Below are 18,399 nucleotides of genomic sequence, written 5' to 3' on the forward strand. Positions count from 1 at the left end.
CACAGCCGCGAAGGCACAAACCTTTCACCTCCATCGCGCTGCAGTGACGCTGAGGCTTAACGAAATGTTTCGCAGACTTTTTCTTTCAGTTTTTTATTCAAACAAGACAAACAATTTAACGTGAAGTACACATATAAAAACATTTAATACAAAACTGAAGTTGGTCAAATATACTCAGTCATTTTGTGTTGATACCAAAGTACATCGGCAGCGCCCTCATGTGTCCACACAGAAAATGACATCAGACCAAAGATGTCACAAATAACATCCCTGATAGTGACATAATAATGAAACGTCAATAAATACAAAAGGAGCCAGACAGAAACTTTAGTAAATATGTGATAGAAACATCTAACAAATGTTCTGTGTCTCCATCTAATTAAAAAGAGATTTTTCTGTAGTAAAGCTGCATTTGTGGATGTGAGTTTTCTATTGTGAGAACTTCATTGTAGGGAAAATATATTTAATCTACACAGAAACTGATCTGTTTGAAGAAGTTTTAAAACATTATTTATCAACCAGCCCTGCAGAAGCTCATCAAACATGCTGTTAATGTCAGCTACAGGTGGGACACACCTGTTCTCCCACTTGTCTTTCCATGTAGTCAAAGTCTCAACTCAGAGTGTGTTGAATTAGCTGCTGTGCTAGCAGCTCCTTTGTGTGTGTGTGTGTGTGTGTGTGTGTGTTATCTGTGCAGTGCTGCCACCTGCTGTCTCCAGCAGTGAAGACACTGGATGGATTTTCGTACGGAGTTGAAGTCCAATGGAGTTGAGGAAGACGATGAGGAGGGACACACTGCAGAGTCCTGGTATGGCTCCTTATGAAAACACACACACACACACACACACACATTCAGATTCAGAGTAACAAAATTCAGAAGTGAATCAATCAATCAATCAATCGAACATCCTGGTCAGTCCATGCAGTCTTTAATTCATTAATTTTACTTATTTCATTCATTTCCATCCAATCAAAGGACAGAAGAGAGGATCCGTTTTCTTCTTCCAGTCTGGCTTTGCTTCGTTCTTACATTTTCACATTCACTTCTTATTTCTTTATCCTTTTTCTTCTTCCTCTATTTCCCATTTCCTTTTTACATCCGTTTCTTTTCTTTTACTGTTTTTCACTTGTCTTCTTTCTGTATCATTTTTTCTCTGTCTTTCTAACACCTTTCTTGTTTGGGAGTGGTAATCCCTGAACCCTGACATGCAGGTAGCTCCCTGTTTAACTGAGCCAATCAGAGTGCAGAGACTCACCAGGTGTTGCAGCAGGTCTCCGTTCAGCGTGATGACTTGACACAAAGCGTTGACATCTGGAGAGAGAGACTGGAGCTTCTGCACACACTGCTGATACTCAGTCAGCCGGAGGGTCACAGTGGAGGTCTGCACCAAACCGCAGTCAAAGAAAGACGATTTTAACTGGCTGAGTCACAATGTGACTGCTGGTACATTTTTATACCAACACGTTCATTAAGTGCCTGGAAGTTAATCTTTCAAGCTGCACATGGCTGAAAGACTTTTTTCCAGCATAACTCATCTGAACAAAATGTACAGTTTTAGTTTGTGTCAGTGTTATGTACTGTGCAGCCTGTGGGGGGCGCTTTAACCTGCTGAGATGAGATGGACGCACGTGTGTGGTACCTGTTCCAGGTGAGCAGCACTCTCTGTGCAAGGCGTGTCTGGCAGGTCCCCGAGGTGGCTCTACAGTGAGAACGACCACACAAACATCATCTCGTTAAGCGCGAGAGCCTCTGACCTCCGTCAGAGAGATGAGGTGCCGGAGCAGAGACACGGCTCTAAAAACACATGTTTTTTGAAGGGAGTTTGGTGTTGAGTCTCACCCTGTTCAGTGCGCCACTGTAGTTCTCCAGCGCCGCCTGCAGGTCCTCGATGATGCTCTGCATGTCACTGTCTGTTGCATCAGTTGTGTCTGTTGGTAATGCCCTACCTGCAGCAAGCTCCGCCCACAATGCCAGAAACAAGTAGAGCAGGTACCCACAATGCACTGCAGGAGGAAGAGGAGGGGTTTTCTTTGAATGAACTCTACACACGGCTGACTGCTACAGCCTGCCAGGTGAGGGTCACATGACTGATAGCGAGCTAACCTGTTAGCATGTTCGGTATTTCTTCATTTGTTCACTTAGCAGCTGGTTTGTGTTTTCTGTTTAAAGGAAACTCTTTGACAAACAAACGCAGGAAACATCCTTTAAGGAATCACAAACTTTAAAGCTTTGTTATTTATTTATTTATCTGCAATACTAACTAAACAATAAGAGTGAGACTGCAAGGATGTAAATAGAATCTTGAAATACAGTAAATATTGCATATTTTATACTTATGCACTTTTGCATATTCTTACTTTTTTTAATTTTAATATAAAACTTTTTTTTACTTTTTTATATTTTTATGCATCTGTGTGGTTATTTGCTCTGCTTGTCCTGCTGTGCCCACAGTGGGACCGATAAAGTACTTTCTTATCTCATCTTATTTGTGTCTTTTAAATGTTGTTCCAAAGCCCTCACAAATAACTTATTATATTCATGTTGTTGGGACAAGAATAGTCAGATAATCAGATTGGAGTCAGCCTAAAAAACTGCTGAAATGTCAAATTAAAGTTACAAAATGAAATCAGAGAGGTGAAACAGAAGCGCCGAGCCCCCAGAAGAAGGTAAAAACTCACTTGTCATCCTGTGGACTCTGGTGCTGATGAGACTCTCGTGTGTCCTGCTGCGGTTCTGGTGTGCAGCCTTCATGCTGCAGATATTTATCCTCCATCCATCATGAATCAAAGTGTCTTCTCAGGAACCCGACTGTTGCTTTCTCAGAAGGTTTGACATCAGTTTTTCTGCAGATTGAGTTTCCAGGAGCGCTCGGAGATGCTCAGCGCTGACTCAGAGTCAGTCTGAAGGTGTGTCCTTCCAACTTTATTCAACTGCTGCATGTTTCATCACGTGATGTTCTGGCAGGAACCCACACCTTCATCATCACCATCATTGTTTAGATTTATGTTTAACTCCTCATTTCATCACCCCGATGGGTGGTGGTGGTGCAGCAGGTGGTGCTGTGATCCTCCAGTAAACACAGAGCAGAAGAAGAAGAAGCGGGGCTGAGGGGCTGTGCGGTACACACAGGAACATCAACTGTGGTGTATCAGCGATATCACGTGTTCACACTTTGAATTACTGCGGGAAACGCTGAGCAAGCAAACACACGGCAGGCGTTTCTGTCACACACACACACGTCAGCAGTTTTCACTGGAAACACATTTGTTTTAGGTCCAGTTGGTGGCCACGTGTCCACACACACACGCCGAGACGTAACAGTAACTGCTTTGGAACGGTAAAGCAGTTGATTGGTCTGCGGTGATGATCGGGAAAACGCTCAAAGTCTTCACTGAAATCCTTATTCAGATGAATCACATGTTTGAACCCAAAGACGCTGAAGATTCACCTGCGTGTATCAGGTCCAGACTTACAGGAAGCTGCCGTGACTCTGCTGTCCACACTCAGCACTTCTGAACTGTTCAGAAAGCTGCTCTTTGTGAGACGACCAATCGTAAACAGTAAAACGGAGGAGAAGCTTGCTGTGGACGTGTCTGTCTGTCCTCAGAGACAGGAGCATGACGCTGAAGCTTTCTGCTTCAGTCAAGCTTCTGTTAACACGACAGAAGAACTAACCCCCAACCCAAACCAAACCCAACCGAGCCCAGACGCTCCATCCCAGAGTTCCCAGCGCCAGTAATGACCACAGTAGGTGATCCCAGGCCTGTAGAGTCCCGTCCTGACGACATCCACCCGCCAATGACGTGTCGCAGTCATTGTGCAACAGGAACAAAGTCTTGTGTTCCAGTCATCATTGGCTGACATGAGCTTCTCAATATGGGGTCCACATACACGTGACCCACTGGAACATAACGTGTTTTTACTGTGTGTTCTCTAGCGCCACACAGTGGACACAGGAGGTGACACTGACCTCCTTCAGTGTCTGCCAGTCAGTAACAAGGCGCCAGGTGCCGCCTCGTGGTGGATCATGAACCTTCACTCGCTCACGTCTTCGTCAGACACCAAATGACTGCAGGCTCATCCCTTCTGCTGCGTCTGCATGCACACAGAAACAAAAATCACAGCAGCTCATTCTGCTTTCCTGCTTCACATCCTGTAAAATGTCTTTCAGTAAAGGAGCATCTGTACCTGGGTGTCCCCACACAGACGCTCAGGTACAGATCCTCCTGTCCCACATTCGAGCAAAACCAAAAATGTCTGACTTAACTCTGACTGACATCCAGAGTCTGAAAACCCCAGCTTTGTCATGACATTTTTCTTGTAAATTTCTGACTTTAATCTCAGAATATATTTTTTCATTGACTTCAACATGATCATTGACTGTAAATAAAAATGGCAAACATGGAGCTCCCCCTGGTGGCTGGCTGCAGTACCGCTCATAAGCTCCTCCCCCTCCGTGTTAGCAGATGGGACATGAGCCAAACTAAAAACTTAAAATACACATCAAATAAATTTTGGTTTTTGTCATTTCTTATCACGCCGATGTTTGTTCAAGTGTTCATTTTAATGATGAGTTTGGTTTTAATTAGTTATTTGATACTATAAAAAACACGGGCTGAAACACCATGACTGACAGCTGCGTGCTGAGCGCTGCTCCTGATTGGCTCAGACGGGCGTGTGGGCGGGAACTCGATTCCGCAGCTCCACCTCCCGGTCACGACTGCACACTCTGCATGTGTGTTACGTAAAGAAAGCCTGCTGACGTGTGGCAGCGTTTCTGTTTCACTTCTTTAGCAGACTGGGAGGACGTGCTGTCTGTTGTGACTGGATGTTCGGTTTACGTCCAATGACTGAGACAATAAAAGACGGCTGATGACTCTGAGCAGACGTGTTGATCCAAGCTGTAGATGAAGTTGTTAAAGACAAAAAGGAGAAATGAGAATCCGGCAGAAACGAACTTTTTGTTGTGATGATGAGAGCGCTTGTGGGCGGAGCTTCGGGATTCCCTGTGCAGGGGAATAATGTTCCATCAGCCTGAGCTCTGTGTCATCACTTTATAAATATTTCTGTGTTTCACTGGAAGTTTGACACACGTTCTGAAACATGTAACAACAGGACCAGTTTTCTCTCTGCGGCTGAATGTAAAGAATCATTTCACTGCTTTTGCAATCAGAGAACTTCCTGGCCTCATCAGACTTTTTTCCCTTTGTTTTGTTTTTGTTTCTTTCTTTCATCGCATCAGCTCAGCTCAGTCATTTCTGTCCGTATGAGAAACGTGACTGAGTGAAGACAGAGTCAAACTGAGTGACGACTTTACCCAGCAGGTTAAAACACAAGCCTTTAAAGTACAGCGTAGTATTTGTTTTCTGATGTTGCACAAAGAGCAGTATTATTTGTGGGGCGCTGTGGCTTAGTTGGTTAAAGCGCCTGTCTAGTAAACAGGAGATCCTGGGTTCGAATCCCTGCTGGGGGCAGTCGTGGATCAGCGGTTAGGGTGTCGGACCCGTAACCGGTGGATCGCTGGAACCGATGGTTCGAATCCCCGTCCCGGTGTCCATGGCTGAGGTACCCTTGAGCAAGGTACCTAACCCCCACTGCTCCCCGGATGCTGCACGCGGTCGCCCACTGCCCCGGGTTTGCTGTGTGTGTGTGCACGTCACTTGGGTGGGTTAAATGCAGAGCACGAATTTCATTGGAGTGAGTTCCCTCCAATGACAAAATATGTCACTTTCATCTTTCTTTCATCAGCATGCTGTCGGCTCACATTTCACACACACTATATGGACAAAAGTATTGGGACAGCTGTCCATCACACCAACAGGGACTTTAATGACGTCTCATTGTAAACACACAGACAGCTTTGCAGCTCTAACAGCTTCCACTCTTCTGTGAAGGCTTTCCACAACATGTTGGAGTGTTTCTGTGGGAATTTGTGCCCATTCATGCAGTAGAGCATTTGTGAGGTCACACACTGATGTTGGACCAAAAGGCCTGGCTCACAATCTCCGTTCCAGTTCATCCCAAAGGTGTTGGATGGGGTTGAGGTCAGGGCTCTGTGTGGGCCAGTCAAGTTCTTCCACACCAAACTCATCCAACCATGTCTTTATGGAGCTTTGCTTTGTGCACTGGGGCACAGTCATGCTGGAATAGAAAAGGGCCTTCAACAAACTGTTGCCACAAAGTTGGAAGCATAGCATTGTCCAAAATGTCTTGGTGTGCTGAAGCATTAAGATTTCCCTTCACTGGAAGTCAGGGGCCGAGCCCAAAGCCTGAGGAACAGGTCCATGAGGAGGCGTGTCTGGATACTTTTGCCTATACAGTGTAAGTTGTTTTAGCTCCAACAAACAAGTTTTTTTCATGCTTTCATTTCAATAAATTTTTCAAACCAAAAAATTAGTTGAAAAAAATCCAAAAACTGTAAACAGCTTTTGTGCATCAGGACTTTTTGTCCCCGCAGAGTCTCCTGCACCAAACTATGGATGAACTTCAAATGAGTCCACATCCTGCAGCTAAAGCCCCAACAGGCTGCACACCTGCCTGCATGTCAGAGCTGACGTCCCCCCGCCTACTTCCAGCCATCACGCTCTACCTGCAGGGTGGAGGTAACTGATGACACCTGATCACTTTACTGTAAACGACCTGATTCTTAAGCAACAGCTCTTTAAAAAGAAAACAGCAAAGCCAATGGTTCTCAACATGTCTGAGTGAACGGATGCCCAGCACGTCTCAGTGGGCGGGGCTTATGTCAGTCCAGTCTAGTCTAGTTTACCTGCAGACTGCAGTAACATGTACATGCTTTAGTAGTAAGTCCAAAGTGAGCTAAGAACCAGCAGAGGAAAGTAAAAGCAAACTGCTATTTGTGTGACAGCTTTAGTTGGAAAGTCACTATAGATTAATACATTTTGGACTTTTACTCCTGCAAAAGTGTATAGTACTTAAAGTAAAAGATCAGAGTACTTCTTCCATTGATGAAGGACTCGTTCGGTGTCCTCTTGTCTCTTTCTTGCGAGAATCAGGCGTGAGCGGCCTGCGGGGCCTTTGCCACATCTACGGGAGCCCGGAAGGCACCGTTTGTTTGCAGTTTGTCCCGTGACAGCAGAGCGTTGGCGTCACAAAGTACTGACAGACTTTGTCACTTCGAGTCGTGTCAGCGTTTCCCAGCGTCAGACCTCAGTGTGTTCTGCTCAGCGGGATTTCGATCTGCAGTGGGAAACGTGAAGGCAGATCAGAGCTAATCTTCAGACACGCTGAGAGCTGTGACGGGGGGAGTGGCTTTAAAGCCCACAACACGTTCTCACATGTTCTGTTGGCGTGGGAACATCAGCTGAGGATTACAGGCGGTCTGATGAAGACATCCCCTGTCTTACTCCGTCACTGCGGCGAATCGGGGTCATCTTCAAAGTGAGCTCGGGTGCCGTCTGTCCAGTTAGCTGCTAGCTGTTAGCAGTACAGTTAGCTGTTAGCTTTAGCCTGCTTTCGCACTCCATGAGCTTTTATGCCAACAAATTCACTTGCTATTTTGTCCTGATGAAATGAAGGTTCACTAAAATCACTAAACTAATTTCTGCTGTTGAAGAGTCCAGTCAAGCTTTAAGATTCCCTCAGCCCCTGAAAGAAACATTTTCATAAAACCCACATGATTTCAGCTGAATGTATGAGATGTGCTTTATAGAGGAGAGACGCTTCGTAAACCTTTAACGCTCTGAGACACTTTACTGAGAACAGTTCTCTCAGCAGCTTCACTGTCTTCTTATCTGAACAGTCTGACACATTTACAGTTCAGCTTAAAACTGATTCAAAGCTCATGTGATGGCGTGAGAGCAGCACTGATCCCGCCGCTGATGTCGCTGATGAAGTGGATGAAATGGAAACCCCACCATCACCGCATGAGATGGACACAATGAACGCCATCAGTACACATTTAAGGGATGACATCATTTCCTGACTGATGACTTAAACTGCACATGAAACATCTGATGCTGCAGGAAACAGGATCAAAGTGCAGAGATACAATAAATAAACAAAACAGGTCACTTCCTGCCCCCCCCAGTGGTCACTCATGGTATTGGAGTCAAAATTTTCCCTGCGTCTCATGGGACTACAAACAAGGTCCAGCAGAACTCTTTCTTTGCTTAACTTTCTTTCAGTAAAAGATTTCACATCTGATGTCACCGCAATGTAAAGTCTATGGGTGGGAAGCAGCGGGCGGGGCCAGCAGCAGAAACACTACTGCACATGCTCAATGGGCCGCCTAACTGGGAAGACAGAAACCTTCTTTGGTGTATGTGCCAGGGGAGCAGCTCTCATCGCACTGACCAGGTGCCATCTTTGGGTCTGGTATCTACTTCTGTCATACAGCCATGACTTTTCCACTCGGTCCATTTGATGACTGGAGCAGGACAACTGACTCTCCCAGTGAGAGGACCTCATGGACATCAGGACCGCCGTGAGCCCGCACAGCATGTGGACGTCGGGACTGGACCAACCGGCGGTGATTTCCAAGTCTCACACAGTTGAGCCTCCAACACAAAATCCCTACCCATCATGCAATGCGCTCAGCTGGACGCCATGTAGGGCCTGTTGCAGTCACATGATCACAGGTGTGTGGTGTGCAGTGATTCAAGCTCTGGTCAGAGTTCCCAGCATGCCCAGCAGAAGCAGCGTCAGGTCGAGCCTTGCTTGGTGTCGCAAGGCGGCGGCGACAGGCAGCAGGTGAACGCTCTGCACGTCAGAGATCATGTTTTGGGCGTCCTGCAGCGCGCTGACAGCGGCCGCGCTGGAGTTCAGGTCTCCGCTGGTGATCAGGTCAAACACACAGGCCTGGTAGTAGACGTCTCGGACAGGAAGCAGCGCAGCGCAGTGGGCCTGGGCGCTGACGGCGGAGGAGGAAGACGAGGAGTCCGGGGGCGTGTGGAGCCTCTGGGAGGGGGGGCAGCCCCAAACACACAGCTGCAGGTCCTGCTCGGGGCCAAAGGCCTCCACAACGCTGCGCGGCGCACGGACTGACAGGATGAGCGAACGGCCGCTCTGACGCACCACCAGCAGCGTGCCGATGTGAGCCGCTCGGATCTCCGCGTGTCGGCCAGGACTCTGAGTCCGCACCGTCAGGCTGTGCTGACCTCGCCGCTCGCCGCTGGTCACGGAGCCGTCGGCGAACGCAGCAGGGACGTCGTCCAGCTCGGCCTGGTAGAGCTGCTGCTCAACACACTGACGCCAGTTCTTAAAGATGATGGTGATCTGAGAAGAGATCAGGTTCAGTAATCTGTCAGTCAGGCAATCAATCAGTCAAGTTGGACGTTTTGTTTTTAACTGGTTGTTAAGCACGTCGGGAACCCGATTCGTAAAAGATGCTGTATGAACAAAGTTCTTATCATTATCGTTGTTATTATCAGTCAGTTGGTGAGTCAATCAACATATACTGAAACTAACAAAGAGACAAACAGGCTTCAAAATGAAACAGTGAAGTGATGAACAGCAAAACCAGTAAGTACTACTGCAGTAATATTCAAACATACTGCAGTGGTAGCAGATGGCCAACATTTCTGTCTGACAGACAAACTGATCATCTGATCGATTGATTGGTGACACATTCAGGGTTCAGATCTGAATCTGAGTCTGCTGACAGTGACTGCTGTCCCTCACCTTAGTGAGCGCTGTGGCGTGCGTCCTGCGCCGTGTTGGCGAGCTGGTGGCCTGTACATACAGGTACTCGTTGTCTATAAGAGGCCACGCCCCCTGCACGGCGCACGTCTGGAAGTCGTCGTTGAAGGTTCGAACGTGCGGGTCTCCGAACACGCCACAGTGCAGGTACTCTGGTTCGCGGCCCTCTCTGGCGGAGAAGCTCCTCTCGTAGAGGCAGGCGTCTCCGGACAGCGTGCCCGGAGGCAGGGGCCGCGGCAGGGCGGTGGGCCCCGCCCGGGGGCAGCGGTGCTGGATGAGCAGGTCCTCGATGCCCTGAACAGCAGAGTGATAGGCCAGGTCCCCGCGACACGCCCTCGCCGTCCGCTTGGTGCACATGGAGTAGGAGCGCAGGGCGCTGCAGTAACCAGCGTTCATAGCCTCCCTGCTGAGGGCTGCGCCGCCAGGTGCTCCTCCTGCTGCTCCGCTGCTGCCCAGGTCCAGTGTCGCAGCCACGAAGTCAGAGTTACACCTCAGGATACGACAGGAAGCTCCGACTGGAGACAGGAGGAAACGTTCAGATCAGACATCTGAAAACCTGCAGCTGAGCGTCTGTGACGAGCTCACGTCCGTCTGCTCTGCTGATGCCACAGAAATATTCAAGAATCTTTATTGTCATCATGCAAGGCACAACGAAATTTTGTTCAGCAGCTCTTGGCTTGAGGCACACAGTGAGACACATAATGTAAAAAAGGCACACCTAAGATATATCTGAAAATGAAATAGATATAAGAAAAAATAAAAAGTGATATTTCTTTTAGAAATGTGGTCACAGTACCAACAAAACAACTCTGAGCAGCTAGTGGATCTACTGATGAAGACAATAACACAAACTCTTGTCAAATTTCTGTGTTTGTACCTTCAGGTAAACTCAGCTGGACCAGCAGCAGCGTCAGGTGGATGCAGTGTTTCCATGGTAACGCTGTGTGTTTTGGCTCCATCTGCTCTGAGACATGGACACAGAGGGAGAGATGACATAACAACTCATCCCAGCACACCCAGAGACCCAATCAACAACCGGAAGGTGTGCTGAGTGTTCACTGGTTGGTCGCGAGAAATCTAAAAATGTCAAGATATTGAATATTTTACCAAAATTGATAATGAAATGAAAATTTGCTCCCGTGTCTTCAGAGCTGGAGACCAGGTCCACAGCCGTAAGATGTTTTAATCTCCGCCCTGCTGTCATTACATTTTTGTCCAATCGTACTGAAGGTAAACGTTCACAGTCTGACCAAAGCAACGCGGCAGCAGTCAGCGAGCGCCGGCGCAGCCAGCCTGACTGAAGCGAGAACAACGAGGATCATGTCACGCTTCCAGCAATAACACACACACACAGAACTGGCTGGAGCGCCACCTGCAGGTCAGAATTTACACTTCAGTTCAGGACAGGATGCCTTTAACACGCTGACTCCCATCAGCCTCAGCTGCACTTGAAGGGCAAAGTTAGCGTGCTGAGTTAACACGATTAGCATGGCATTAGCACGTCATAGTGGCGTTAGGGCGACTGTACCGTCAGAGCAGATGACACGATGAGGAGGAACGGATGCTGCTCACGTTATTGAGATTATTTATAAGATAATAACATCCCTGACCCCCGCCCCTCTGTATGCTAGATGAGCCACGTCTGAGCTCCTCCCCACAGAGCTCAGGACCTCAGGTGAGGGCTGGAACCAAGATGGAACAAACATCACTGATGATGCCGCACAACACCGTCTGAAGGGCCTTCGCCTGAGGCAGCACCTCAGCCCAACCCAGGGGGAACGATCCACCAATCACTGGCAGAGAACCACTCGCATCCTGACTGCTTCACAGTCGACCTGATGAAGCCCACAGATCATCTGCCAAACACCTGAACGGCAGCATCGTGATGACCGTCAGAGCCCGAGGGGGGCGCTGGATGAGGATTTGGGATCATGATGATGCTCTGTGTTAAAACTGTTCTCAGGTCAGTTTCTATCCTGTCTGTCTGTGCTGCAGTCATGATGACTTCCAGTTATCTCCCTGTCACTGTGTTTCTCAGCACTTTAATGTATTACAGTCCATTAGTGCTGAGTTCATCTTCCTCTTTAAAACACATCATCAGACTGTGACGAACCTCATCAGGTCAACACACGACAGCGTCCGGCTTTCAGTTCAGGCTCTGAAGTCTGCATGAGGAACCAAACGCAGGTTCAACAAAGCCAGGAGCCGGTGTGTGACGGTTCGACCCGTCAGCTGAAACCTCAGACGAGCTCGGACCAAATAAACAACAAAGCTGAAAACTTCCTGTAAGTAAAACAAGTACAAGGCTTCAGTACTTCAGTACCTCAGATGATATCAGGACACAGTCTGACAGGAGCCACAGGAGCCAGAGATGACTGGTCAGTAAGAGAGGAAATGACATCATGTGACTCCACAGATAGTGATGATTATTATTGTTATTTTAACAGTAATTATTACTTCTCGTTCCACAGAGCAGATACGTCAAACTTCACCACAGTGAAAAGTGACTAGAGGAGGATCAGCATGAGGAGGAGGAGGAGTGGCAGCAATCTACCACTCCAGCCTTCAGATTAACCCCAAACCTAAATCTATCTATAGCTCATTTGAGAGTCTCACTCTCAGCCTGTCTCACCAAAACTGGAAGTCAGAAAAGCCAGTTTTATTAGTTGTTGTGTATCGCCCACCTGCTGCTGCTTACTCAGAGTTCCTGTCTGAGTTTTCTGACTTCTTATCTAGTTTAGTGCTCAGTACAGATAAAGTCATTATAGCGGGTGACTTTAACATTCATATGGATGTTGACTCTGACAGTCTTAAGTCAGCCTTTAGTTCACTCTTAGATTCAACAGGTTTCCTTCAGACAGTAAATGAACCAACACACTGCCACAACCACACACTCGATCTGGTTCTCACCTACGGCCTAGAAACTGAGAACCTGTCAGTTGCCCCTCAAAACCCCCTCCTTTCAGACCATTCGCTTGTAGTTTTTGAACTAACTTTAGAAGACTTTACAGCACACAACAAAAAGGTCTACTACACCAGATGCCTCTCTGAAGATAGTGTAGACAGATTTAGGGATGCAATCCCATCACAGCTCCCCTCAGCTCCATGTACCAGTACAACAGACCGTACTGATTTAAACGTGACTCCTGCAGTAATTGATTGCCTTGTCAACAACACTGCAGCCACGTTGCACACAGTTTTAGATATGGTTGCCCCACTGAGAAAGAAGGTTACAAATCATAGGAGGCTAGCTCCTTGGTATAATTCAAATATACGAACACTGAAACATCAAGACGGATGGAGAGGAAGTGGTACTCCTCCAAATCAGCTGAATCCCAGAGAGCCTGGAAAGATAGTCTATTGACATACAAAAAGGCCCTTCGTGAAGCCAGAACAGCTTATTATTCAACATTAATAGAGCAAAACAAGAACAACCCACGTTTTCTCTTTAACACTGTAGCCAGGCTGACCAAGAGTCACAGCTCTGTTGAACCTTGTATTCCTGCAGCTCTTAGCAGTGAAGACTTCATGAGTTTCTTCACCAATAAAATCAATAACATTAGAGAAATAATCAATAAAGATCTCCCCAGAATAGCCAATATAGAAACCTCTTTTAATCCTACTCCACCTCTGGACAGCTTCCTGCCCATAGACCTCCCTGAGCTGACCTCCAGCATTAACAAATCTAACCCAACTACATATCTCTTAGACCCCATCCCAACTAAGCTCCTCAAGGACGTCTTTCCCTTGATTGGCGTTTCCTTCTTAGATCAGATCAACTTGTCTTTAACAACAGGTTATGTACCACAGGTGTTTAAAACTGCTGTTATCAGACATTTACTTAAAAAAACCTTCACTTGACCCAGACATCTTAGCAAACTATAGGCCGATATCAAACCTCCCGTTTTTGTCTAAAATACTTGAAAGAGTGGTTGCAAGTCAGTTAACTGATCACCTACACAGAAACAGTCTGTTTGAAGTGTTTCAGTCTGGTTTCAGAGCCCATCACAGCACAGAAACAGCACTGGTTAAAGTCACAAATGACCTCCTCATGGCATCAGACCGCAGGCTTGTCTCCATACTCGTTTTGCTGAATCTCAGTGCTGCCTTTGACACTGTAGATCACAGCATTTTATCACACAGATTAGAACATGAGACAAGGATCACAGGGACAGCAACAGGCTGGTTTAAATCATGTTTAACAGATAGATTTCACTGTGTTCACATTAATGTTGTTTCCTCTTCACATATACGGGTTAACTTCGGTGTTCCACAGGGTTTAGCGCTTGGGCCAATCCTGTTCACCTTATACATGCTCCCTCTAGGAAATATTATTGAGAAACATGGCATAAACTTTCATTGTTACGCTGATGACACTCAGCTGTACTTATCCTAAAAGCCTGAAGAAGCAGAGCTGTTAGCCAGACTCCAGGCATGTCTTAAGGACATAAAGGACTGGATGACCTCCAGTTTTTTATTATTAAACTCAGACAAAACTGAGGTCATTGTTTTTGGCCCCAAACATCTCAGAACTAGAATGGCTGATAATATTCTCTCTCTGGACGGCATTACTTTGGCCTCCAGTATGACTGAGAGGAACCTCTGCGTTATCTTCGATCAGGACGTGTCATTTATCCATCACATTAAACAGACCTCAAAGATCGCCTTCTTTCACCTGCGTAATATCGCTAAGATTAGGAGTGTCCTCTCTCAGAGTGATGCTGAAAAACTTGGCCATGCTTTTGTTACTTCTAGGCCGGACTACTGCAACTCACTATTGTCAGGATGTCCAAATTACTCCATTAATAGCCTGCAGCTGATCCAGAATGCAGCACCTCCTCAACACCACCTCCATCTCTACTCCTCCACCTCCTCTCCTCTTCTTCCTCTCCCCTCATCAGATCAACATATAATTCATTATTTTCTGTCACTAAGTGTGTGTCCAGTTGTCCTCGTAGTTTTGTGTCTCTCCCTCCCTTTCTTTCTCTCTCTGTATCTTTCTGCAGGTTTCTCTCCATCCAGATCTACATGTTGAACTGCATCCTCTGACAAACCCAGTGACAAACCCAGTGTCTACTGTCAACATCTGCCTGTTGTTCTTCTATGTAGTGATATTAGAACTAACTTAAACAACATATCAGCTAAAAAACAAATACATACAATACACAGTCTTCAGAATTCCAGTTACAACAACCTGTCATGTTTGTCCTTTGTAATGTATGATGTTTACTGCATGTTTCTCTCTCTCTCTCTCTCTTTCATCCTCTCTGTCCTGTCTACCTCTTCTTCTCCTCCTTCACCCAGTCGACTATCAGCAGGATGGTTCTCCCTTGTGAGTCGGGTCCTGCTCAGGGTTTCTTCCTGTTAAAAGGGAGTTTTTCCTTGTCACTGTCTGCTTGCTCGGGGGTTCAGGCTCTGGGTCTCTGTGAAGCACCTAGAGACAATTTTGATTGTAAAAGGTGCTAAATAAATAAAAGTGAATTGAACTGAGGAGGAGGAGGTGGAGGTGGAGGCGGAGGAACAGTAGCAGGTGGAGGCTCCACCAACCAGCTCGTTTGTCAGACTGCTGGGACGTCTTGTGGTCTTTGTGGCAGCAGCAGATTTGCTGAAGGACAGCAGAGATTCCAGCAGGTTTCTGAAGGTAAAACCTGACCTTCTGCTCTCTCAGCTTCACTCAACTGAATGGAGCTCAGCTGATCGACAGACCAAACGGTTTTACTGATCAGGCAGTCGGTAAGTGAAAGCAGCTGACGTTTGTCATGATGATGATGAAGATGAGGCCTACCTGCAGAAACAGTGTGGTGTGTCACCCGTCTGTCTCTCTCTCTGTCTGTCTGTCTGTTGTAACATGGACTCTCATCTGTTTGTCTGGTCTGCTCGTGCAGAGCAAACAGCAGCAGGCGGGGGGCGGGGCTTACTGTGGCGAGGGTCCATCTCATCCAGACCAAAACACCTTCAGTGTGTCAGTCAGGAAGGACAGAACTGAAATACACAAAGACAGTACAGTGTGAACATACTGTGTGACTTCAGGGGCCCTTAGCAGGGGCCCCGAGTGTCTGTCTGACCCTGAACGCATCTAAGGCGAAACTCAACTTGCAATAACAGGTACGAGTCCCAGGTGGTGTCTAAAGCCGAGACCGAAGGCTTTGTGTTTTTCGTTGCTTCAGGATCTGATGTGGGCCCAGCGCAACCCAGTCTGAGCTGTCAGTTGAGGCGCTGGTTGGTGGATTACATTCCAACTGGACAGAGCCGGGTCATCTGTTTCCAGTCCTTATGCTAAGCTAAGCTAAACTAAGCAGTTTCGTATTTAGTCGGTCTCGGAGAAGAAGAGAAAAGTTGAACTGTTCCTTTAATGAAGCTCTGACTGTTTGTGCAGTCAGCTGACCTTTGCTCCTCAGTGTGTGTGTGTGTCTGTGTGTGTGTGTGTTTAGCGGTATGAAGGCTAAATTTAAACCCCAGTTGCCCCCCACAGTCACAGCCTCACAGAGAGGGCTGATGTTCACTTTCTGTTAGCACTGCTGCGCTCCTCTGTTGTTGTTGTTGTTTATTAGCGCTCCAGCAGGTCTCATTATTGATCAGCTGTTTGTTCAGCAGCTGATGCTAACTGCTAACTAAGCCACACATATGACTGAGTTACGTGCGAGGAAGACTCACGTTGTGTCTCGTTGCTGAGACATATTAAAGGAGCAGTGCTCAGATTTCAGATCAGTCGTCCTCACACAAACTGCAGTCCTGAGGTCAGCATCACAGAAACAAAAACTGAGTCCTGTTGGTGACTGTTGAAGACTTTCACAGTCAAGTTCAGATTCTCCTCATTCAGAGTGTCTTTCAAAATAAAGTGAACTCAGGTCTTCTGTCTCTTACCTTCGACTGATCCTGAGTCTGTCCAGGAAATTAGCCGGAGAGAAAACACTGACTCAAACACCTGCAGGACCCTCGAGGACTCTCCGGACCCTCCAGGACTGTGTTCAGGTCCGTCCCGTAGTCTGAAGTCTGTTGTGTCCCACTCAGGGTTCTGGTCTTTGCCTCGCGCTGCATTCACAGCTGACTGGGAGCTTCAGTCGTTTCTAAAAAAATCACCAACAAGCTGCAGCACCTGCTGCACGACAACTGTCCTCACACACTCACACACACTCACACACAGACACACACACACAGACACTCACACATTTGAGTGTTCGAGTCCTGGTCTGGGTCCTTGTGCATGTTCTCCCCGTGCCTGCGTGGGTTTTCTCCGGGTTCTCCGGCTTCCTCCCACATCAGGTTAACTGGTTGCTCTGCTTTGCCCTGAGGTGTGTGTGTGTGTGTGTGTGTGTGTGTGTGTGTGTGTGTGTGTGTGAGCCCTGCGATTGGCTGGCGAGCAGTCCAGGGTGAACCTGTCAGCTGGGATGGGCTCCAGTCCCCCACGCGACCCTGATGGATAAAGTCAGTGTTGAAAGTGGATGAACAGTAAACAGATGACAGATTTGGGATCAGTTTGTAAATTGGGATGCTGTTCTAGAGGAGAATAAAGAAGTTAAAATCCTGCTTTCACTTAGTAAAAATTTGTACACTACATATTAAAGTAAAACCTCTTTTATTTTAAATATTAAGTAATTGTTTATGGAGCTGTGAGTCTGCACGCTGATCTGAGGTCACCTGTAGTAGCCTGAGACTGACAGCAGGGGGCAGCAGCTGCTCAACTCTCCACTGTTGCCTGAGTTTCAAATAAAGTTGTGTGTGACTCAAGTTGTTGGCCCTTTAAGCTGAAGCGGGGCCCCTCCTCGCCTCACTGAGCAGCTCTCAGACCCTTTGTTGGTGTTTGGAGGGGGGCCAGGGGGCCGGAGGGGCGGACCAAAAGCAGTACTGACGGACTGAGACCCTCCGCAGAACTGGAACCTCTGAGAGGCTGCAGCACGACGGTGAGTTTATTCTTCATTTAACTTTACTGTCACCTTTTCATTTGTCAGAACCAACACAGAACCTGAACCTGAACACAACACGATGAGGTTTGAGCTCGGATCCAGATTCTTACTTTATCCCTGAACTGGTGACGGCTCCTTCACTGTCTGTGCTCCACCGCAGATTCCTGCAACCTCAGAATGAAAACCGGTTGTGTGTCGGTAAATGGACGGTGGCGGCGGTTTGGAAAGGAAGTGGAAACCTTCGGCACGTTTCCAGGTGTGTTTCTGTTGGACATCAGGAACGTCCGCGTCCTCCACAGAAGGACACACATGACGCTCTGACACATCACAGCTCTGCACGCTCTGAGTGGCAGGTGAACGTGACGGGTGCATGCAGGTGTTTGTCAGCAGGTGACTCACAGACTGGTTCAGTGTGACATCACTTCCTGAGGACATCATCATCATCTCGGATGTGAGTGTGTGTGAGTGAGTGTGTGTCTTTCTCTCTGTCTCTCTCTCTGTGTGTCTGTCTCCCTCTCTTTCTCTGTGTCTCTCTCCCTCTCTTTCTCTGTGTGTGTCTCTCGCTCTCTCTGTGTGTGTCTCTCTCTCTCCCTGTCTGTGTGTGTGTCTCTCGCTCTCTCTGTGTGTGTGTCTCTCTTTCTCTGTGTGTGTCTCTCTCTCTCCCTGTCTGTGTGTGTGTCTCTCCCTCTCTCTCTCTCTCTGTGTGTGTGTCTCTCTTTCTCTGTGTGTGTGTCTCTCTCTCTCTCTCTGTGTCTCTCTCTCTGTCTGTGTGTGTCTCTCTCTGTCTGTGTGTCTCTCTCTCTCTCTCTGTCTGTGTGTCTCTCTCTCTCTGTG

General features: G+C 47.4%; 1 protein-coding gene and 1 non-coding gene across 3 annotated transcripts; one reads left to right on the forward strand and one right to left on the reverse strand.

The window, feature by feature from the left end:
* Positions 1-5,400: 5,400 nt before the first annotated feature.
* trnat-agu lies at positions 5,401-5,475 on the forward strand. Its single transcript has one exon. It is a non-coding gene; the product is annotated as a tRNA-Thr (tRNA).
* Positions 5,476-7,845: 2,370 nt separating this feature from the next.
* On the reverse strand, positions 7,846-16,826 carry hjv (hemojuvelin BMP co-receptor). Of its 2 annotated transcripts, XM_046400547.1 has the most exons (5): positions 16,526-16,826; positions 15,447-15,643; positions 10,539-10,625; positions 9,644-10,176; positions 7,846-9,238 (listed from the first exon to the last, which is right to left on the reverse strand). In XM_046400547.1, exons 2-5 carry the CDS (start codon positions 15,598-15,600, stop codon positions 8,621-8,623), a joined length of 1,392 nt encoding a protein of 463 aa, XP_046256503.1. In that variant the 5' UTR covers positions 15,601-15,643; positions 16,526-16,826; the 3' UTR covers positions 7,846-8,620. The 2 variants fall into 2 exon arrangements, with proteins under 2 accessions (XP_046256503.1, XP_046256504.1); XM_046400548.1 differs by lacking the exon at positions 15,447-15,643 and having other exon boundaries at positions 16,526-16,825.
* Positions 16,827-18,399: the final 1,573 nt, after the last annotated feature.

The sequence above is a fragment of the Scatophagus argus genome, chromosome 9, assembly GCF_020382885.2.
Source record: "Scatophagus argus isolate fScaArg1 chromosome 9, fScaArg1.pri, whole genome shotgun sequence".
Classification (NCBI taxonomy): Eukaryota; Metazoa; Chordata; class Actinopteri; family Scatophagidae; genus Scatophagus; species Scatophagus argus.